We start from the raw sequence: 22,655 nt of genomic DNA, 5'->3' as shown, positions 1-22,655 counted from the left end.
GTCACCTTCACCATCGGTTGCCTCTGACCCTGCTCGCCCCTGGGGTCTGAGCACCTGGCACCCGCCAGGCCGTTTACGGGCCATTCCACCTGTGGCTCCTTCACCCTCAACAGGGCCTGTGAGGCAAAGCTGCTTAGAGCAGCCTCCACACAATCAGGGCCGGCAAGAAGGTTCTGGATGCCCTGTTCTCCTCCACAGGCCTATGGTGGGCTGGGACTGCCCAGAGCAGGGGGCTCTTAAGGTCTGAAGGGAAAGGAGGGAACCTTTCCTTCACCCTTGGGGGGGGTACTTTCTACACAAGGGGCCCCCTTAGAAGAAGGGCACATTCTGGCACCCTCTCCCTAAGGGGCCGACTCCCCCGCGGGAGCCTTGGTCCTTGCTCTCCCCAAAGCCTCCCCGGGCCCTGCGGGTGGTAGGTGCCCCTCCTGCCGCCCACAACACCCCTGCCCTCCAGCGGGGCCCCGCCAAGGGGTTTTGCTCATCAGCTGGGGAATGAATGGATGGATGAACCAGCGTGACCCAAGTTACATAAAACCCAGATCCCGGCTACACTGGAACTCCCGCGGCTCCCACAGGGGGAGGGGCGTAGACCTCACCCCCCACCCCCACCGGCGGCCCCTGCCCCACGGGCCCCTGCAGCAGGCACCGCGGCGGTGCAAGATGGCGCGGCGTGGGGTTGGGGGAGGGAGCACCGTCCCTCGGTGCCCGGCGCCGCCGCCCCAAACGCCCAGCGCTGTGCACTCCCGGGCGGGGGAGGCCTCCTCCTCCTCCACGGTCGTCGCAGCGTGGCACAGGCGAGGGTGCCCAGTGCAAAAATAACCCCCCGCCCGCCCCCAACCCCCCAGCGCGGGCACCGCCCAAGGGCGCGGGGCCGGGCCGAGCTGCCTCCGAAACCTGCGTGTGCGGGCCGCGTGCCAGGCCCCGAGCCCCGCGCGCGTGGCCCCCCGCGCGCCTCCCGGCCCCCCTGCGCGCGCTTTCGTATTCCTCCCGCGCGCCACGGTGCCCACCCCCGCGTGTGCCGCCGTGCCCTCTCCCGCCGCCCGTGCCCCCCACCCCCGCCTCCGTGCCTCCCGCGCGCCTCCGGGTCTCCCATCCTGCGTCTCCCCGTCGCCCCTGCCCGCGCCTCCTTCCCCACCCCGTCCCGGCGCCCCCCAGCCTCCGGGTCCCCCCTCCGCGCGGCTCCGTGCCCCCCCACCCCGCCGCGGAGGGAGCCCCCCCTCCCGCGCGCGCGCCCGCCAGTGTTTTCGGACTGCACCAGCCCCGGAGCCCCGCGGCGCCGCGGCCGGCCGGGCGGAGGCTCCTCGTCTGCCGCCGCCCCGCGCCCGCCCCGCGCCCGCCCCGGCCCCGCGCCCGCGGCGGTGGGCGCTCGGCGGGCCGGCGGGCAGGGCGCGCTCGGCACCTGCGGCGGCCGCTCGGGCGATGGCGCGGCGCGGCCCGGGGCCCCGGGCGTCCTGAGCGCGGCGTCAGCCGGGGATGCCCGCCGCGCTGCTGGCCCTGGCCATGTCGTCGTCCTTCTTCAACCCCAGCTTCGCCTTCAGCTCGCACTTCGACCCCGGTGAGTGTGCTGGCCGCGCCCCTGGGCCAGCCCTCTGCCCGCTGCGGCTGCCCCCAGCCTGCCGGTGCAGCCCGCCACCCCCTCCCCGTCCCCCACTGCGGACATGATGCTTCCTGAGCCGCGGTTTCCTCTTTTGCATGGAAATTAACCCTTTCCCCACCCCCCAGTAGGAGGACCTGCTCTGGGAAGGACCCCCTAGAGGCCCGGTGGTGGAGGTGGGGGCAGGCCTGGTGCTGAAGCCTCAGCGGGGGGGAGGGGGGGGCGCAGGTAACTGGGGCAGGAGGCCTGCGGTGGCCCCAGGTGTCCAGGGGAGGACGTGGCCAGGACCAGGGGCCCCCTGGGGGGTGTGGGAGTGTTGCTTTGGGTCCCAGGCCACCATGGCCCCCTGCCCGCCTATGGTCTTAGTGTGGGAGGCCCCTCTCCGTGCTGGGGGCCGGTTCTAGGGAGCTCTGCCTGGCTGCCCAGGAGCCTGCATAGGGCGTCGGGAGCAGCAGCCGCCACAGGACAGCCCACTGGGCAGAGGCTCAAAAGAGATGGGCCTCGGTGGGTGCCCAGGCCCCCTGGACAGCGTGGGGCAGGCCGAGGTGGCCCTGTCCGGCTGGCTGCAGGCGCCCTGGGGCCCAGCCTCTCACTCTGCAGACTGGTCTACCCGTGGCTGCCTGGCCTCCTGCACTGGTGGGCGAGTGCAATGGGCCCAGCGGCCAGGGGCAGCTAGAGGCCTGCCTCTGTCCCCAGGACGTGGTAGGCTCTCTTCCCTCGCCTTCGCCAGCTCCCGGCCCCTCCACCAGCGGGAAGGCAAATCCCTGCCCTGGAGCCCGGGCCCAGGGGCCTGAGTCCCACCCACATGTCACTGCAGCGCTGGCACAGGCGAATCCAGCCCAAACGAAGCCAGGCGCGCACGTGCGGGGCTCTCCTGGGCCTCCCTCCCTGGGGCAGGGCCGAGTGTGTGCAGCCATGCGGGGGTCCCCTGGGCACCGCCCCATCTGAAGGCACTTACTCCTGGGAGAAGGGAGATGACGTGAAGTCTGTCTGTTGGGTTTAGGGGGTGGGTGTCAGCCCCAGGCAACCAACCCCCAGGGCTTGGAGAGGGCGCTGGCGGCGGCGGCCGGCCCGGAGGGTGAGCAGCCCTGTGCCTTGGCCCTTTAGGGACAGGCATCCAGGCCACTCCAGGCCAGTGGTCCAGGCAGTGTGCCCTCTGGGAGGCGGGGGTCCAGCCTTAGGAAGTGCCGGCCTCGGAGCTGTTAGCAGGGTCTGCTGTGTGCGTGTGTGTGTGCGCGCGCGCACCAGGACTGCCCGGCATGGAGGCTCTCCCCCCTACCCGGCCTCTTGCACTCTCTGTGGGGCCCCGACGTGCCCTGTGTAGGGTTCCGCGACCCCCTCCCTACACTCGGGTGTGTCCCGGGCATGAGACCCTCCCCCACTTCAGAGAAACAGCAGTGCCCTGCGCTTACCAGTGTTTGCGTAAACAGCTGTGATCGGTGTAATTATAATGTGTCAGTTTAATGACTTACAGGGAAAAAAGTTGTCAGGGGGGTGAGGGGAGGTCTCCTCTGCAAATTCAGTGAAGGGCAGAGCCGTGTCCTCCCGCGGGAGGGGCGGCCCTGGACGGTGGCGGTGGGTAACAGGCTGGGGTGCACAGCTCCACGTTGGCCCCATGAGAGCGATGGGGAGAAGGAAAGGTGGGGTCCGCTGGCCTCCCGCTAAGCGCCCAGCGTTCAGAGCCCAGCTCGCAGCCGCTGGAGCCCCTCTGCCCAAACTCACCTCTGGGCTGTTTTCTCATCTGTAAAACGGGATAGCAGTGCCCACCCCCAGGCCTGCGTGGGGGTTAAGTGCCTGGGGAGTGAACAGAGGTCTGTTTTAGAGGTGGCTCCGTGGCGCCTCTCCATCCCCAGAGTGGAGACAGGTGGCTGCATGTGTTGGCTGGGGGAGGGGGGGGGACCCTGCTGGGGGCCACCAAGCCCGGAGGGCAGGAAGACCCGTGTTCTCCACTGTCTTGAAGTCTGTCTCTGTGGTTGCCCAGCAGTCAGGGTGGACAGAGAGGCCGGGCCCAGGCAAGGAGACCTCATCAAGTGCCAAGCCAGGCCGTGCAGCTTTCTTGGGGTTCCGCGGTGGGTCCCCATGGTGGGGGGCGGGGATGGTGGCAGTTATATTGAGAAGGGGACTGAGTTTGAGGCTCAGGCTGTATCTGCTCGAGTGAGGCCCAGGCTGGGGGGCCTCGCCTAAACCAGTGCCCACCTGGGCCCCCACCAGCTCGCAGGTCTGGGCAGGATCAGGTGCCATGGGGGGGGAGCCAGGTCTGCATGTGTGGCCTTGGGGCCCCTCGGGCCGGCGTAGGCTGCTGCTTCTGGGGTCCTCTTTCCGAGGATCTGGGTGAACGTGCGAGGTTTCTGGTAGACGTAGCCGTGTGACCTTAGTGCTGTGTGGCCTTGGGCTGGATGAACCCTCAACATCTCTGAGACTCAGTCCCCCACACGAGAAACCCGGCCCTGGAGAGCCCAGGTGGGAGCCATGAATTGAAGGATGACGGGGTGTCACAGGGAGGGTCAGGAGCAAGTGGGCCGGGCTGGGAAGGTCGGGATGGCGTGGCCCCGAGGGAGTGAGGGTCACCTGTCCTGGAAGAGTGTCCCGAGGCAGGGGCTCGGCCAGCTGAGGCCTGAGGGACCCCAGTAGGTGCCTGGCAGGTGCAGGCCTTGGTCAGGGTGCTGCTTCTGGTGGGCCTACAAGTCCCTGATCCCGGGGGACCTGGAGCTGTCTGAGAGGCTGTCGTCTGGCTCTGGCTTCTCCCCGAGAGCCCCCCTCCCTGGCTCCGTGGCCGTCTCTGTGGCTGTAAGCTGGGAATTAGTGCGGTGCCCACCTCTGGGGGTCACGTGAGGGTTTGCGGGTTCACGAGGGGGTTGGGGAATCTCCCGGAAGACAAGACAAGGCAGCCCTGGCTCGCTCCCCCCACCTCTCAGCTCATGTCGCACCCCTGCCCGATCCTGCTCCCCCCCCCCCGCCGAGCCTGGCCCACCAGGAGCTCACTCGCTGCTCTTGACTTGAGATTGGCACTCAGCACCGGGCTGGGCACACCCAGGGCCTTAGGGTGACACCTCGGAGGGCGGAGCTGAGGGGACGCAGGGAGAGGCACACCTGGGGGCACCCGGGATGGACAGCGGGTTCGAACTCCGGTGCCCTGGGGCTTGGCCGGATGCCCGTGCTCCCAGACCCTCCTGGACTGGCTTCTCATGCCCTCAGGGGGTGAGGGTGTGGGGTGTGCACCAGCAGGGGGAGCCATGCCCCCTCCCCCCCCACCCCCGCCGGGCAGGGTGGGAGGGGAGAGTTTCTTTGCTTCTGGCATATTCTCTAGGAAGCCAGCCTCTGCCCTATCCTCAGTGGGGCTGTCTCTCTGCCACAGGTCCCTGCACCCATGCAAGCAGGTACGCAGCCTCACGGATGCGTGAACACTCACGGATGCGTGAACACTCACGGATGCACACATGTTCTCACTTGAGTAAAGGTGATCTACACCCACACACATCACACATGTGCAGACACCTGTGCAAACACACGTGCTCACACACACCTGTGCACACACGTATAAACCCTTGCACACACCTGCACGCCTCCCAGGCACACATGCACATACAGGTGCATGCCTACACACGTGCCTCTTCACACAGACGAACGCACATGTGTACCTCGTGCTGGGGCAGAGCCTGTTTAACACGCGTGGTCACCTGCTTGGGGCGGAGGGGCCCTTGGCGGCCTGAGGCTCCGGAGTCCTGAGCTATCTGTCCCAGTGGGTGGCCCTCAAAGGCCCCTCAACCCGCAGTCATTGCCTGGGGGTGCACCTGCCTCTCCTTTATCTGGGACACTCCACTCCTCCACGTACCACGTAGCGCACCTTCCCCACCACAGCGGGCTCCCTGGTGATTCACAGTGTCCCCCCGCCCGAAGCTCCTGCCAGCTGGGGCCTCAGGATGGAAGCTTGTTTGGAAACAGTCCCTGTGGGTGTTCAGGGCGGGCCTGAGTCCCGCGGCTGAGGTCCTTGGGGAGAGCAGCAGACTGGCTGCGCCCAGAAGCTGGGAGAGGCCGGCAGGACGCCCAGGGAGCGTGGCCCCGACCGCGGACTTCTGCCCCCAGCGCCGTGGTGGCCCCCGCCCCACGCCGGGGATGTGCTGTTCCGGGAGCCCCGTCCCTCCGAGCCTCCCCTGGCCTCCGGCGCCTGTGTGGACACAGGGTGGCCGTCCCCACCTGGCAGAGTCTTGGAGGAAAGCGAGGCGACTGCGCACAGGCATCCTCAGGACCTGCCTGTCGCGCGGGAAGGGGCGCCAGCGGGACTGCGGGCCCGAGGCCACCCTCCCCACCCCCCGCAGAGGAAGCGGCAGAGGAAGCGAGGGCCGGGGACGCCGGGCCGGAGCCAGTTCCCAGGCGGCCTGTCTGGGCCGTGTCCATGCCAGGGCCCCCAGCTTCCTCAGGCAGTGGCAGGGCTGAGGCGGGGCGCCTGGGGGCCCCGAGGGGGGTGAGGGGTCTCCTGAGGGTCACTCTGGGGTTGGACCAGCCGTCGGAGCCACGTGCGAGAGGTCGCCCGGAGCCAGGTACGTGGGGGTTTCTGGGAGGGCAGGGGCCGCTCTCCCCCGTCCGGCGCCGGGGGGCGGGGGCTTGTGGTCAGAGGCCCCCGGCCCCCCCTGCTCTGGCCCCGGCGGAGGAGGAGGCAGGACAGGAATGGGCAGGGCCAGTGCGGTGGCTGGTGCTGGGTGGCCTGGGGTCACCTGTCACAGCGAGTGTGCCTGCGGCAGCGGGGTCCTGGCCACTGGAGGTCCCCTCCCACAGCGGGGTGCCGCCGGGCCTGGCCGCGCTCAGCCCGCGAGGGTGCGGTGGTGCCCGCCTGCTGGTCGCTGTGCCCCAGCAGCTGTCCTGGGGCTGGCTGGTGGGGGGTGAGCTGTTCGTCCACGGGGGCTGGGCCGGAAGCCAGGCTCTGCCGAGGCCGCCCCTGCGCTGAGCTGGGCAGCAGGATGGTGCCGCGGACACTGTCGTGGGACCTGGGGGTCCTCGTTGGGGTCTGGCTCCAGGGAGGGTCCCCCAGGCTTCATGCCCTGTTGCTGGCATGTTAAATTTCTTAATAATTTTGTACAAGGGGCTGGGGGGGGGCGGCCGCCGTTTTCCACGGTGCCCTGCGGGGTCTGCTGCGCCTGCCTGGGCTGCCGTCCAGCCTCAGGCCCCGGCCTGGAGCCTGCTGGGCAGGGGCCACTTGTCCAGGGATGCGGCGACTTTGCAACAGACAGGTCTGCGCCCGCGCTTGCTGCCTGGGGCTACGGGGCCACCTGGGGCCCAAGAGGTGCTGGCCCCCCCCCGGCCCCCCGCCTGCGCACGGGGCGTGAGGGGTTGTCTGTGGGTGTCCTGCCCACTCCGACGGCGAGATGCCCGGTGACCCGCGGTGGATGCTCATTGCCTTCCGTCCCCCACTTCCCTCTAACGGCTTTGCTGAGATATAATTCACATTCCGGAGGACTCAAACCCCCCTGCCCCGGGCTTTTTTTTTTTTTTTTTTTTGAGAAGGGGAGGGCAGAGTGGGGCGGGGACAGAGGCTCTGAAGCAGGTTCCATGCGGACAGCAGCGAACCCGATGGACATGGGGCTTGAACTCAGGAACTTCGAGATCATGACCTGAGCCAGAGTCGGATGCTTAACCGACTGAGCCCCGGACTCACCCCCTTGAAGTGTGTACTTTGGTGGCGGTTACCACACTCACGCGGTCCTGCAACCATCTGAGCCGCAGGTCTTCAAGCCCTGGTGTCCCCACGCGGGCTGCCAGGCCCTCCCCGCTCCTGCCGCGCCCCCCCCCCCCCCCCCCCCCCCCGCCTGTCAGCGCCCTGCTGAGAGAGCATGAGGAGCTGCTCGGGGCCGAGCAGCCGCAGTGGACGCCATGGGCTGCCCAGTGCGTGGTGTCGCCGTCCCGGGGTGCCGAGCGCCAGCCTCACTTGCCTTTTCCCACCGCCTGGCGCTGCCGCCGCGCCCTCTCCGGGGCCTTGTTGCCCGTTGGGAGGTCTCCTCTGTGAGCGCCCATTCCAGCCTCTCCCGAATCGGTCTGGGGTGGTGTGTATACATCCGGGGCCAAGCCCCAGGTCAGACACAGGTGTCGTGGCGCTTGCACTCCTGAGCGGGCTGGCCTGGGTGGCGAGTCCTTCCTGAGGCCGCGCTCTGGGGCGCCAGGCTGGTGGCCCGGCCGGTGGCCGTGGGCCCTGCACCACAGGACCTGGGACGCCGCCTGTCGAAACCTTCCTCCTCCCCCCTGTCGTCTTCTCAGAAGGCTGGTTGCTAAGCATTTGGGCACCTTGTTTATTCTAGAAAGATGCCTGGTCGTACTGGTGTGAGGTGGGTCCCTTGAGAAGCGGCCTCTCGCCCCCATGGGTGGTGGGCCCGGAGGAAGGGTCTTGCTCAGATGCCTGGACGGCCGCTGGGGCTTCTCAAGGCCGCTGAGCCTTGGAGGGGGCTGTTCTGGTCCCCTCGGGCGCATTGCTGCTGGTGGCCGAGGCTGTGCCTGGCCCGGGCGGCGCCCCTCCCTCCTCCTGCCCTAGCCGGCCTCGCCCCGACTCTGCCCTGCGTGGGGTCCAGGCAGAAACTTGGAGGCAAGGATGGCAGGAAATTTGGGGCTCGAGTGAGTCTGAGCCCGTGGCCCCTGGGGCTCTGCCGAGCTGCTGTCCCCAGCCGCCCCCACCCCGGCCGAGCTCAGGAGAGGCGCTTGTCTATCTGCTGGGGCCCCTCGGACGTGCGTCGGAACAGGGTCCCCAGGTGAACGGGACGGTCAGACCTGCTTCCCGGGGTGTCGGCCACAGGCCCCCGGGGGAGCGCAGGCCTTGGGCGTGCGTGTCCTGGGAGGGCAGGGGACGCGGCTGGGGACCGGGGGGGGGGCGTCTGTGCAGAGGAGACGGTGCGTCTGTCAGAGGGGGGCAGAGCGGGGGTCCCTGGCGCCCACATTACCGGTTCTCGCCCAGCCGCCCCCCCCAGCCATGGAGTGGGCCCAGCGTGCGGGAGGCGGCTCTGCTGCGGGTGCTGACCAGACCTGTGCTTCCTCATGTGTCACTGGACAGTGTGCAGATTGCAGAACTTCCTTCCGTCCCTGTGTTTGTGACAAGCTGGCCTGATGTGGGGGCGGAGCCGGCGGGCTGCTCAGCTGGCCCTGGGGTGCGGTCCTGGGGTGGGAACTAGAGGGGGCCCCCGGGCGCGTGCCCACCCCCAGACTGCCAGCATGCGCTCCGGGTGTGTGTGTGTGGCGGCTGGGAGTGTGAGTGTGCAAGTGCATGCGTGCAAATCTGGGAGCAGGCACGTGCGTGTGCCTGTGAGGATGTAGAGGCGTGGGTGGGTGTGCATGGGGGGAGGGTGTGAACGCGTGCAAGTGTATGAGCAAAGGTGTACGTATTTGAGTGTGTGCGTGCACGTGCGTGTGAACGCCCGTGTGTGAGCACGTGGGGACGTGTGTGCTGTGTTCCCCTCCCCCTTCTCCGAAAGGAAGGCCCCAGGCCCCATGGAGATCTCCTGCTGGGACCCAGGCTTCCCCTTTAGGCTCTGGGCCCCGACCCACAGCGACAGCAGGAGGGGGCTGGCACTGGCCGCACCGGCTGCTGGGCCGCCCTCCGCAGACCGATGGTCGGGGGCTCTGGAAAGAGCCCTCCTGGGTGAGCGGCTGCCGTGACCCCACCTGGCTCCTGGCCACAGCCGCCCGGGCAGGTGTCGCGCCCTGCGGGGTTGGAGCTGTGACCGCCGGCTCCGGGCCTGTCACTCTAAGTGGACGCTGGCACTTGCCCCGCTAGGAGGGGGCAGTGCCTTGACCTCAGGGCCCCGCCTCTGCCTCTGGGGTGCGCGACTGTCAGACCACGGCTCACCACGGAGCCCGCCCTCGGCCCTGAGCACCTCCCGTGCCCTCCGTCCTGCACAGAGCAGGAGACCCGGACTCAGGGGTGAAGAGATGCGGGAGGTTCTAGGGTGGGGGCCACAGCCTCCCCACCCAGATGCACCTGCTGGGGGTGGGGCTCGGGCCGCTGCGCCCCTGCCCGGAGTCAGGTTCCGGGGTGGGGAGGGTGCGCCTTGGTTTCCCCGCCTGGACGCGCTCAGGTGAGCCTCGGGGCCGTCTGTGACGGTTCTGGACGCCGTCCCAGCTCTTGTGGCCTGGGCCCTGCACGTGTGGCTTTCATCCTGGGAGCCCCGTGCAGGAGGCTCGGGCCCTGGAGGCCGGCGTGTGTAAGTGTGCGTGTGTCTCCGGCTGCCATTCCCACCCCGGCACCCACAGCCTCTCTTACAAGTGGGGGCTGTCGTTTCAGTCCCCGGTCCGTCCCGTCATCCCTCCTGCTGACCTCTGAGATCTGGGGGGAGAAGGGAGGAAACACACGGGCCTGGGGCCCCCCCAGGAGGCGCCTGGCCATGCTAGCTCCCGGCCCTGGAGGAGGGCATCCATGTCCCCATTCGGGAATTCCGTTCCTCTGGGAAAAACTTCCACGTCTGCGCCCACAGACCAACCTTCGTGGAAACCCTGGCCCCCGCAGCCCCCAGTGCTGGATCTGCCCACAGGCCCCTCCTGCTGCCCCCCCTGCCCTGGGACCCCCAGAATCCCGCTGAATCCTGCTCGCTTCGGCTGGGGCTGGGAGGTGGGGTGGCGGGGCAGACAATGGGTCACTGGGGCCTCCCTGGGATGTTGCCTCTGATGCCCTGGGCACGCAGACTGCCCCCCTCCGTGCTGTTCACCGGCCTCATCCTGTGAGCTCCGCGGAACGCCCTCCTGGCTGCAGCTCCTTCCTGAGCAGGACCCCGTATGCGTCACCGGGCAGGCATGGGGGCAGAGGGACTGGTGCCAGGCTGTCCTCAGATGCCCGGCCGAGGCCCCACCCCGGGCCAGCGCTGACCCCTGCACCGGCGTCCCCGTGGGCTGGGCAGCCCGGCCTGTCACGGGAGGAGCCCGGGGAGCCCTGGGCTGGGCTGGGGACCTCTCGGCCGCTCCCGCTGGGGAGTGAGCTCTCCGTGGTGTGAGCAGCAGAGGGCATTGGGCTGCGACGGACAGGCCTCTGTCGTGGATGTGACCCTTGACCTGGCCTCCGCGGGTGTCTGAGTGCTAAGCGGACACTTTTTAAAATTGAGGTGAGGCTCACGTCACGTAAAGGGAACAGTTCGGGAGTGAACGATGCAGGGCATTTAGTGTAGCCACCTCTCTAGTTCCAGAACATTCTCTTCTCCCCATAATGACACAGTGTGCCACTAGCAGCCCCTCCCCATCGCACGGCCCCGGCAACCCCTCCCTTTTCTGCCACCTCGGACGCTCCCCGCCAGGGGCCTCACCACACTGGCTTTTCATTAAAAAAATTATGGCATTGGGGTGCCTGGGGGCTCAGCTGGCTGAGTGTCTGACTCTGGCTCAGGTCATGATCAGTCAGGTTTTGAGAGTTTGAGATGCACGTCGGGCTCTGTGTGGAGCCTGCTGGGAGTCCTCTTGCTCTCTGCCCCTGCTCCACTGGTTCTCCCTCTCTGTCTCTCTCTCAGAATAAAATAAACTTAACAAACACAAATCACGGCAGTGCCAGGTGGACGGCAGGGTGTGGCCTCTCCAGAGGAGACCGGGGAAACCGAGGCACGTGGCGTGGAGGTTGGAGGGGTTGACGGGCCCTGCCCTCGCTCCTTCAACATGGCTCCCTAGTACTGCATGTGTCTCAGACCCCCGGGGATGTCCCCTCACGCCAAGCCCAAGTGGGGGTTAGCGTGGGCGGCTCAGAGGGGCCCTTGGGTGGTGATTTTGAAGACGGCTCAGGCCCTGGGTGAGGAACGGCCTGGAAGACCCCCGACGGTTGGGCAGGGTCCTGACTCTGCTGGCGGCCATCAGTGGCCTGGGCGGGGCTGGGGAGGAGGGTCCAGGTGGGGACAGCCAGGTGGGTGCTCAGAGGGGCCCAGAGCGCAGCTCAGTCCACTGTGCTTTCTGTACGATGCAGACGTGGCCAAAACTCAAGTTCCTGGGTGGACGGGGCCGGCGGGGGGGGGTCCATGGACCTGAAGGCAGAACCAGGGTCCCTGCCCCTTCTGCGTCCCCATTGTTCCTGGGGGAGACCTCACCGACCTCTGGCCAGGTGGCACCCCCGAGTGGGGTTTGAGGGGTGTGGGGGGCAGAGCCCAGGACTCGGTGATGCCAGGACTCTGTTCCGCGTGCCCCGTAGCCGTGGGGGTCTTTCCAGACGGATGCGCAGGCCACACGCTGCCCAGGCTTCTGCCGCCCAGGCAGGCGGCGCTCGCGGTCTGAGAGGTTTTCTTCCGGGTGAATGGTTTTTTAACCCGATCGTGACCTGGATCTGTGAGCAGTTCTGCTGCCTGCCTCTCGTTTTCAACCTTATCGACGTGGGACTGATGTCGACTCAGCTGCGCCCGTTGACAGCTGGCCCTGCGGGAGGCCTCGCCCGTAGTCTGGGGGCCGCGAGCGCTAGGCCGCGCAGTCACGCGACGGACACTCGCCCGGCTCCCACTCGCGTCATCGTGTGTCTTCCTCTTCCTCAGCAGCGTCATGGCGGGACTTCCGCTTTGAAAACTTCTCCAGCTCGCTTTTTTGGCTCCTTTTCAGATGGGCCCTTGTGTTTGCTCGCTCCTTCCTTGCTGGTGGACTCTTTCAGCTGTTTTTGTAATTCTTAGAAAGGTCGCCGCAGTGAATGTCCGCCCCGGGTTTCTGTCTGCGGTGTTGATACCCTGTTCCTCGTTGGTTTGTTCGGGGCTTGTGTGCCCTCCGGGCTGGTCTCCTGGTTTAAATTCCCAGACAAGGCGGGGCGCCTGGGGGGCTCAGTCGGTTAGGCATCCGACTTCAGCTCGGGTCCTGATCTCTCGGTTCGCGAGTTCGAGCCCCACATCGGGCTCCGTGCTGACAGTGTCCCCCTCTCTCTGTCTGCCCCTCTCCCCCCAATAAGTAAACAGTAAAAAACATTCCCAGACAAGGAATCACTTGGCCAACGAGAAGGGGGGTCCCCAAGGTGCCGCACCCACATCTCTGAGCCGCTTTCCAGCTGATGCTCCGAGCCTCGCACAACGAGTCTGGCGGTTGGTCTGGTGCGCTGGCTTCAGCCGGGGCGAGGGCTTATAGAACTCGCTCGGGCTGGAGGCAGACGTCATCTTTTGAATTGAACTTCTTTGATCAAGGACGAGGCTGAACGTTTTGTCGTGGGCTTTGCTTAGTCTGTTTATATTGTGGGGTCTTAATGTATTTTTTAATTTTCGCTGATGTGGGCCCCATGGAGTAACGCTACCAGTTCTTGTGATGTGTTTTTTGGAAATCACTTCTCCTGGTTTGCCATTTCCCTTTGATCGGGGTCTTCTATGGAACGTACGTTTTTATGGAACCAAACCCATCGATATTTTGTGATTCCCTTGTTGCTCTCAGCTTAAACACTCTTTTCCACGAAGAAGCCTGACGTCTCGCTCTTACCTTCTCCGGTGCTATAATCTGACTCCCAGACACCAGTCTGAAGTTACCGCGGTGGGCGGAGGGGCGGCCGGTCCCCCCCGTGGGCCCCCAGCCCCGCCGGCGCCTGTCTTCTGTGCTGGGTCTTCTGTCCTCTGGCCGGCCAGCCTGGCTGCGGGCGGGTCCTTGAGGCCTGCCCCCCCCCGCCCCCGCGTCTTCCCACAGCACCGGGAGCTGTTACTGATCACGGTGTCTCCACGTGTGAGCCACCACAGGCAAGTGACCTCTCTGCCTGTTTTAGCTTCTGTCACCAGTTTAGAGTTTCGTCCGCCTTAAGGTTACAGGACTTGCTGACTGGTGCCTGGGTGTGTGTGGAGGGTGGTGCTCTAGGTCATGTGACAGCCCCGCCCGGACACCTGCCCCCACCTGATGGCAGAAACAAGTGACATTTTCCTTTTACGGGAAGCCCGGCCGGGCACCTGGTTCTGTTCTGACCCCTTCTGTCGCCCAGCTCCCCAGGAACGCTCCGTCCCCTTCGCAGCCCGGAGGGAGACCCTCGGTACACAGCAAGTGCCCCATAAGTGTGAGGCACCGTTCCCAAACGTGGCCGGGCGGTTTTCCGGAACGCGGTGCGTCCTTTGGAAATGACCCGGCCGCGCCGAGCCGCGGTGCCCAGGCCGCCAGGCCGCGGAGGCGGCGTCCGCTCGGGAGACGGCGGGGCCGGAGCCGTGGGCAGCGGCCGGGCGGCCTCTGCAGTGGACGGAAGCGTGTGTTCAGTGTAACTGGCAGGAGAGGGTCCTCCGCCATCAACGGCCGCGCAGGGGGACGCGCGCAGAGGCGGGACCAGGGACCGCGTGGCCGGGAAGGCCGGCGGGTTCTGGTCGGCAGAGCCAGCGCCCGCGGTGACCGGCGCCTGCTGTGTGCACGGTGGCTTTTGTCGTTCCTTCTCGGGTGTTTCCGTGTCGAGAACGCGTTGGCTCTTACGTCTCGTGTCTTCGCGGGAAGGGGCTGCGCTCCACGGTCCCTTCCGTGTGGGTTCGCCTGCCGACAGCAGGACCTTAAGGACGAAGGAAAAGGCCCCTTTTGTGCCCGGTCTGTGACCCGCCCTGCCCGCAGGCTCCGGAGGCCGCAGGGTGGGCGTTAGCTGCGCTGTTAGGAGGCCCCCTTGGGGTTTTCCTCTAAGCCCCCTCCCCCCCCGCCCCCTATAGCTGCCCCCAGGCTGTAGTCACCCCTCAAAGGGTCCGGGCCCATGGTTCAACCTGCGCTTCCGGCCACCCCCAGGCCCTGTAGTGTTTATACCGTTCCCGTGGTCGTGCTCCCGGCCCCCAGTTCTGCCCACAGAGGGGAGGCTGGGGGGAGGCCGGGGCTGGGGCTCCTGAGGTAGTCCTGCCCAGCGCAGTCCGTGCAGCCCTGCCCGGGGGGCGGGTGCCCGACCACGGTGCCTGCTGCCTTCCTCAAGGGTCCGGCTGCCGGAAGTCCTGCCCCAGGCTGGGGGACCGGCCAGAGAGGAGGTGCAGGTTGGAGTGTGTGTGCGGATGCCCAGTGGGTCGCGAGGCCATGGTGCATCCTTGAGGGCACTGGCTGCACCCGGGGGTGCGGGGAGCCAGAGCCCTTCAGCCTGGGGAGGAAACGCAGCGAGTCAGTGCCTGTGGGTCGTGTGCTGTCAGCCCAGTGCGGGGACTTCTATGCGCACACCCCTGAATTGGCCCACGGAGGTCCTGGGAGGGTGTCTGTTTGACCCCTTGGGCATGGGGACACAGCCTGAGGCTCCTCCTGGTGCGGGCCCAGGGGTTTCCTGCCTCTCTGGCCCTGCCCGGCCCCTGGCACCTGGGCCCCTCTTCCTTCCTTGTGGGTGTGGGGAACAGGTTTGGAGACCCGAGCAGGAGTCCAGGCTGTGCTCACCATCTTTCTAGGCCCTTGGGCTCACACTGCCTCCAGGCAGCCCTCCCAGATGCCATGTTAGCTTGCAGCCCTGGGTTCCTACATCAGTGCAGAAAGGCATGGGGACAGGGGCACATCAGGCAGAGGTCAGCTCTGCCACCCTAGGCAGGCTCTTTACTTTCATGGAGACTTCATTTCCTCCCGTCCAGCGGGGCCAGGCCTGGAGGCCACTCAGTGACCATTTAGGACCCCATGAGGCCCTGCTGAGACTGGCTCTGACCTGAACTGATGGGCCCGGGATGCCAGGTGTGCTGGGCTGGGTGGCGGGGTGAGGGGTCGGCCCCTGGGGCCGAGGGGTGGGGGTGCTTGGTGTGCAGAGGGATTGGGGGTAGAAAACTTCCAGGGGCCAAACGGAAAGACAGAGGTCTTCAGGGGAGGGTGTCAGTGTGTCAGGACAGGAGGCGCAGGCTGCTGTGCCCGCCTCTGTCTGGGGGACGCCTGGCCTGGCCCATGGGCACTGGATGCGCGGAGCCAGGGGCATGGGGGCCACCCGTACATGTGGGGAGGCCGTGTCATGCTGTCCTGACACGTCAGTTCCCCATCTGGTGAGGGTTAGCCATGAGGGGGCCCTTGTGGACAGGTGCCGCAGAGGGGGGGTCCCCACTGTTCCCAGGACAGAAAGGGGGGCACTTCAGCAAGAGGGTGACTTGGAAATGCCAGGCCGCACAGGGGGACTCTGCTGCCCAGTGGCCATGGCACCAGCTTCTCGGGGACAGTGGGATCCCTGTGCTTCAGAGGCCGGACAGGCCTGTCTCATGGCTCTGGCCCCCAACGGCAAAGAGCCCAGCATGTGGGCAGCCCCGAAACTTCTCTCGCACAGCGGGGCCCCTCCCGGGTGCCATCCTCATCGCTTTAGGGAGATGACAGCCCCTGGGACAGGCTCCGGAGAGGGGATGTGGGGTGACCAGAGTCTGGAAGAGATGTGCAGGGGAGTTTCCTGCAGCCCCAAGACCCTGGCCTCATGGAGGGGTGCCTGTGAACCCCGACAGCCGGCCCCCGGGAAGGCTTTCCCAGCCCCGTGTCCTCTGAGTGAGGCCTCAGCGGCGCCCAGTGGCCGTCCTGGGAACTGCAGGCTCCGGGCCACGATGGCCACTCTGCCGGGAGCCCCGTGGCGACTGCGTGTGGGTGGCGGGTCTCAGAGCAAGGGTCAGGGTGGGCTGGGGAGTCGGGTTTGGCTGGGGCCTGGGTGCGCCTGGAGGGACAGGGTGAGTCTGGGGCCTGGAGCCTCAGAGGCTGCCCCGTGACCTCCTCTCCCTCGGCAGACGGCGCCCCCCTCAGCGAGCTCTCCTGGTCGTCTTCCCTGGGCGTGGTGGCCGTGTCCTTCTCCGGGCTCTTCACCGTCATCGCCCTCATGCTGGCCTGTCTGTGCTGTAAGAAGGGTGGCATCGGGTTCAAGGTGAGGGCTGGGGGTCCCAGGGGATGGGCCGCTTGTGTCCACTCAGCACTGAGCCTCCCTCCCCTGGGGGGCTGCCGACAGGGGGGGCCGTGGAGGCTTCCGGAGACCCAGCCCACTGTGGCCCCCGGTTTGGAGCCCCTCAGTGTGGACACGTCCCAGCTCAGGGCCAGGCCACTAGGTGTGGTGCACAGGTCGGGCACTCTGGGACGGTGAGGGGCTCACGGAGGCTCCTGAGCCGTTGGGAGGGGGCTCGCTTCCCCAGAGGCCCCTGACTCCTGGGTGGAAGAGGAGCGCTCTTTGCTCAGCGGTCCTCGAGTGCCTGCTCATTCAAACCGGCAGCGGGAAACCAAAGCCGCCCAGACATGCCTTCCCTGTACCACAACCGCCTTGCCTGCTGGACCTTACTTGGGGCGCCTCCTGCTCCACAAGGTGGGGGCTGAGTGTTGGAGCCGGAAATCAGGGGACCGTGCACAGTGGCAGTGATGGCTGCTACTCACAGAGCATCAGTGAAACGCACGGCGCGGCTTCACTATGGCTGCCCCCGCAGAGTTAAATTCCCCAGGGTCCTGGGCTGAGTTCTGGGGCTAAGTCCCCCTCCTGAGGGGGCACCCTCTGGGGAGCTGGGCGTGGCTCTGAGTGGGGAGGGGAGGACAGGACCGGGCAGAGGGGCTGGCAGTTGAGAACCCCACGCCGAGGCTCCCTGCCCCCCGCCCACGAGGGGTGAGTTCCTGCCGACTTAGCAAATAGCGGGCTAGGCTGTGGTCATTCACCCCTGCCCTGGGCTGGAGGTCGGATTCCTGGGCCCGGCGAGTTCAGGAGGGGAGGGCCGTCCTGTGGCCCCCATCAGTGTCCGGACTAAGTGGCCCACATCCCATTTTAGAGAAACAGCGCCCCCCCCTCCCCCATCGCATGTCACAGAGCCGCCCACCTGCTCGGTGAGGACGGGGGGCTTCGCTTTGACAAAGGCCACCCTTCCAAGGCTGTGGCTCCTGGTACCTGGCCCTGGGTAGGCCGTCTCCCTGACCTGTGAGCATCCAGCAGCTGGGCCCCGCAGGATCCTGGGCCCAGAGCCGTGAGGTCATGGGGGCTGGGGGTGGGGGAGCCTTGTATAGGTCAGCCCCTCCTCAGGGCCCTGCGAGAACAAGGCCCCAAACAAGGGCCAGCCTTGGCCCCTCCTACCCTTGCCCTCCTCACCTCCTGGAGAACATGGTGCCGAGAACATTCCAGCCCCAGTACGCGTGGGTGGGAGGGCCTGCCTGCACCAGGGGCTCCTGCCTGGTCTCTGGGGGCCCAGGGCTGGGCACCGTGGAGCTTGCTGGGAGAAGGGGCCGGGTGGCAATGCTCACACTGTCCTACTTGCTGGCCCGCTGTGTTGGAGCCGTACAGCAGGCTGTCGGACGGCAGCGTCAGGTATGGGCTGGGGCCAGGCCCCCGTGGGGTGCATGGGGCTGCGGCTGGCATCCCAGGGCCCCGAGGGTGGGCTCGCGAGCCCTGGGCAGAGAGGTCGTTGCAGGAACCAGCCCCTGCCCCCTGTCCCCAAGGTTCTGTTCTTTCCGGGCAGGGGCAAGGCCTGGCCCACAGGGACACCAGCTGAGAACATAGAAAGCAGGAAAAAGGAGGGTCCTGGGGTCCCGGGGTCCCAGGGTCACGCAGCACCAAGGGAGGAACCTAGGCCCCCTGGCACCCAGTCCAGCTGCCTGTCTATATGGGTGGGGCCCTCTGGGCCTCAGTTTCCCCACCTGGGCAGTGTGGTGGTGGGCTCCAGGGAGGAGAGCTGCTGTTGTTTCAGTAGGAGCTGTTTTGTGATCAGGCTCTGGATTTCTGAGACTTTGGCTCTTCCCTGGAATGTGCTCTGTACCTGGGGGGAGGGGTCTTGCCCACAGACAGGTGCAGCTGTGGCATTTCAAAATAGCAGCCAGCCAGGTGGGGCCCAGCCCCCGGCTACCCTGGCCAGGCTCTTAAGGAGCCTTGGGAGCGGATAAAGGCCCGCCTGGGTCAAGGTCCAGGGCAGCCTGGAGGCAGACGGCTGTGGTAGGTGGCAGGGGGCCTGGCCTGGGGGTGGGGGTGGGCTCCTTGCTCTGGGCACTCAGGAATGCTCCTTGCTGGAAGGGACAGGGGCTCTTGGATGCCTCTCCACTGAGGCAGGGTGGGTGGCGTGATGGAGCCCCCATCCCTGTCCCCACTCTCCAGCCCTAACCTTGAAGCTGGGTTCAGAGGCTGGGTGGGGTGCGGGCTGCAGGGGCGAGGGGTGGCAGGAGTTGGGGGCTGACCGGATGGGCAGTGGGCAGCTGGCCTCTGCTTCTTGGCCTCCTGCCTCTGGCCCCACCCCGGCCAGCGCGGGGCCAGCATGGCCCACCATCGCCGCAGCTGGTCAGGGTGGCCCGGGCTGGGCAAGGCGCTGCCGCCCTGGGCTCACGGCCCCCACGCCTGAGGCTCGGGCTCTGGGAGGCTGGTTTTCCTCACAGCCAACCAACACAGAACAAGCAGCCTCTGGCCCTCTGGGCAGCTGGTGTCCCTGGAGGGGGGAGGGGCTAGGAGAGCAGTGTGTTCTCTGCCCTGAGGCGCCAGAGGGTGGGTGGGAGGGACACAGGCAAGTGTCTCCCCCCCACCCCGGGTCAGGCCCCCCAGCCCACTCCACGCCCGGGTCCAGAGGAGGTGAGAGCGCGGTCCCTTCTGAGCCTGTCCGGTACCCCGGGGCCCTGCCCTCGTCCCCGAGCCCTGGCGCCCCAGCTCCCGGCAAGCCTGGCGCCCACCTACCGCTGCAGGAGTTTGAGAATGCCGAGGGGGAGGAGTACGCCGCCGGCTTCTCGGCACAGGGCTCCCCCGCCACGGGGGCACAGAACGGGCCAGACGTGTATGTCCTGCCACTCACCGAGGTCTCGCTGCCCATGGCCAAGCAGCCGGGGCGCTCAGGTGAGTGCGCCCCCGGGGAGGCCCCGCTGGGGTGGGGAAGGTGTGACTCTGGGCTCAGCAGCCAGTGCTCCCGGGGTGGGGTGACAAAGGGCAGGTGCGTGTCCCCTTCTGCCGGGACCAGGGAGGCCGCTTGGGTCAGCCTTCTGCCCACCAGCTGCCCAGCCTGCTGTGCGGGGCGTGGCACCGGCCCCAGGGGTGAGGGACCCGTTGCCCTGGTCCTGGGACGGGAGGAGGGGCTCCTCTGCTGTCCCTGGACGCTTGACCCCTGACCACCCACTCAGTGCCCGCAGGCCATGCAGGGACATGGGCTCCATTGTGCCCAGTGGGCGGGGCCCACCCACTTGGGGAGGAGGGGCTCTTTGGGGCCCCCGCTGTGGGCGGGGCTGTGAATGGGCCTTTTACTCAGGCCTTGGGGGACCCGGGGCGGGTGCAGGCAGGGGCCTGGCCCCTGTTGGTTCCCCACCCCGGGGTCCCCCCACCAGGGTGACCACCCGCAGGGCCGACGGGGGCCCAAGCTTGCGAGGTTGTAGGTCAGCGTCCGAGCTGGGCTTGGAACCCCTGTCCGCTGGAGGCCGGTGCTCTGGGAACCCCTAGTTGTGTCTGGGGTGGGGGACAGTCCCTGGCTTCATGCGGCTTCCACAGCAGCCCGACCTCAGTCCCCCTCCCTGAAAGCTCGAGGCGAGGCCCATGCCCACCCCCACCCTAGGAGCCGGTGCCAGTGGGACGGCTGTCAGGCCCTGTGGGCGTGAGCGCGCCCTCCCCACCTGCCCTGTTCCGCATCTTGCCAGGCCTGTGACCCTGAAGCCCAGACTTCATCAAGGGCTGCGGGCCCCCAAGGCACTGGTCTGGGTCCTCAGCCCTAGGGCCCAGGGTTCCGTGGGCATCACCCCCAACCCTGAGCCAGCGTCAGGCAGGGGCCAGGGCCTGGGGCTCAAAGGCACGTGCACATCTGCTGACACAGCCCAAATCTACATCCCATGAACCCCTGCTGCAGAAGGTTCCCCTGACCTTCCTGGACGACCCTGGGACTCTCTGAGCCTGTGCTGAGCCTGGACACTGTCACTGGTCGGGGAGCCAAGGGCCATCCCAGGGGACACTGCCCTTCCCCCCCCCCCCCCCCCCCAGGCTGGGCCTGTCACCTGCAGGCAGTGTCAGGGACCTTGAAGAATCTTTGATACTTGGAGTCTCCCACCCCTCTGATGGGGGCGGGGCCAGGGCCAGGGGTGAGTGGCTGTCTCCATTTCTGTAGCTCACGTGTAGTTCTGTAGGGTCCCCATTTCTGGGGACAGGAAAGATTTCAGGTGATGCTGAGGGGCAGCCCACCTGGAGGTCAGGGGTTAAAAACCAGAGTAACAAGCACCGCCTGGGGCTGGAGACTGTGGAGGAGGAGCCCGCAGGCTGGGGCCCATGCAACCCCCACCTCAATTCCGTTCAGCATCAAGGTCAATAGTCCCTGGGAGCGGCCCCCACTCCCGGGGCTCCCCCGGCATTCCAGGCCCAGCCCTGTCCCCTGGGCCCCCAGGACAGTTGGCGTGGGAGCAGAATTCGGGGAATCCCTTGCGGCACAGGGCACGAGTGGGTTCAGCAGCCCTGGCCCTTCCTCTGGGGCCCTCACTGACCCTTCCTCCCCGCTGACCTCACCCAGCACAGCCTGCAGGAGAATGGCCCAGTGTGCTCCGTGCGGGGCTGTGCCAAGCCGGCCCCAACAAAGGAGCCTTTGCTGTGCCTGGTGCTGGAATGCCAGCCTGTGGCAGGGGTGAGGGGACGGGCTGCTCCAGTGCCCTCCTCCCCATGGGCTGGGCCCCGGCCACACTGCCTGCCCGCCCGGCGTTGCCCTGGCTCCAGGCCCTGCGGTCTCCAGCCTGGCTCGTCCCCGTAGCCTGGGGCGCAGCCTTCCCAGACCCACCCAGAGAGTTGCCCGGATGTGACTTGCAGGTCCGCAGCGCCCCTGGGCAGCAGGCGCCCGGTTCCTGATGGTGGCCCCGGCTCTTGGGGGGCTCAGGGCCAGCTCCCCAGAATAGGCCAAGTGGGCAGCCCCTGAAGGGCCCGGGTAAGGGGTGATGGGGGCAGTGACAGCCTGAGCTGGGGTCCCTGAGCCCCCCGCCCTGTTATAGTGCAGCTGCTCAAGTCCACAGACCTGGGCCGGCACAGCCTCTTGTACCTGGAGGAGGTTGGCCACGGCTGGTTCGGGAAGGTGAGTTGCGACCCTGGGGCGCGGTGGGGGAGAGGGGCTGGCAGGCAGAGGGGCAGGGTGGAGATCTGCGTCTCCTGGGAGCCTCCCCAGCCCTGGGGTCCCTCCGGGGGGAGCTCTGTCTCTGCAGCTCCTGCCGTCAGATGCTGGGAGGTACCTCTGAGAGGCGGGGGTGGGGGAGCGGTGTCTAGGTCCTGGCATCTCCCTGAGCCCCAGCCTGGGTGGGGCGACAGGCCCCTCTTCCTCCCTGCAGACCCCCAAGGAGAGCTGAGGACAGCTGGGGGCCTGGGATGGCCGGCAAAGAGCAAATGTTTCAGCTGGGAGGGTCCCCCTGGGAGGGGCCCAGAACCCCCCCTTTGGCAGATGAGGGAAGCAAGGCTTGCAAGCTCGGGTTCAAGGGGAGAGAGGAGTGGCAGGGCCCGGAGGCTGAGCCCAGGGGGCCCGGTGCCGCCCGCCCCGCAGGTGTTCCTGGGGGAGGTGAACTCGGGCATCAGCAGCACACAGGTGGTGGTGAAGGAGCTGAAGGCGAGCGCCAGCGTGCAGGAGCAGATGCAGTTCCTGGAGGAGGCGCAGCCGTACAGGTGCGCGGCCCCCGGGGGGGGGGGGGCGGGCCCTGTGAACAAAGCCAAGCTCTGTACTGTCCCTGCCCCTCCCCCACCCCTGCAGAGCCAGCCCCCCTCCCCGCCCGCCCGCCCCCTCCCGCCCGGGGTTCGAGTCAGGGGGGCAGTGTGTCGGCTCCTGCAGGGCTCTGCAGCACAGCAACCTGCTTCAGTGCCTGGCGCAGTGTGCGGAGGTGACCCCCTACCTGCTGGTGATGGAATTCTGCCCCATGGTGAGTCCCCGCTCCAGGGCCCCGCGGCCCCTCCGCCCCGCACGTCTGTGCAGGATGTCTAGAAGGAGGGCCTGGCCTCTCCGCAGAGGGGCCTTCGCTGAGCTGGGGACCCCTCCTCACCCTCCTGGGGGCCATATGTTCCCCCCCGAGGTGGTATCGGGGCAGAGGCACCTGCGGGAGGAGGGGGTGTGGGGCGGGCCCAGCCGCCTGTCCTGCTGAGTTGAGACAACGTCCTGGATTCCGCTCACCCAGTGCCCCTTCCCTCTGAGGGGGCTCCGCCCCTGTTCTGAGCGGCACTGGGCAGACAGGGGTCCCCGCGGTGTGCAGGCCCCCACCCTCTGGTTCCTGGGCTCCGGGCAGTAGCCACGACCCCCCGGGGCTTCCCCAGCAGGGCCAGGCCCTCTCCAGCTGAGCCGTGTCAGCAGCTCAG

General features: G+C 67.3%; 1 protein-coding gene across 2 annotated transcripts in view; it reads left to right on the top strand.

The window, feature by feature from the left end:
- The first annotated feature begins 1,493 nt into the window (after nt 1–1,493).
- AATK (apoptosis associated tyrosine kinase) overlaps nt 1,494–22,655 on the top strand; it is a 29,795-nt gene continuing 8,633 nt past the window's right edge. The window contains exons 1-6 of one of the 2 annotated variants that reach the window (XM_039226524.1): nt 1,494–1,555; nt 16,156–16,289; nt 19,055–19,202; nt 21,317–21,396; nt 21,856–21,974; nt 22,138–22,225. In XM_039226524.1, coding sequence (XP_039082455.1) covers nt 1,501–1,555; nt 16,156–16,289; nt 19,055–19,202; nt 21,317–21,396; nt 21,856–21,974; nt 22,138–22,225 — 624 coding nt within the window. In that variant the 5' untranslated portion in view covers nt 1,494–1,500. The remainder of the gene's footprint in view (nt 1,556–16,155; nt 16,290–19,054; nt 19,203–21,316; nt 21,397–21,855; nt 21,975–22,137; nt 22,226–22,655) is intronic. The other variant, XM_039226525.1, reaches the window with a different exon arrangement.

Source organism: Hyaena hyaena, unplaced genomic scaffold (genome assembly GCF_003009895.1).
Source record: "Hyaena hyaena isolate Hyena2069 unplaced genomic scaffold, ASM300989v1 scaffold_21, whole genome shotgun sequence".
Classification (NCBI taxonomy): Eukaryota; Metazoa; Chordata; class Mammalia; order Carnivora; family Hyaenidae; genus Hyaena; species Hyaena hyaena.
The sequence above is the reverse complement of the archived record's forward strand: the minus strand, read 5'-3'. Positions and strand labels throughout refer to the sequence as shown.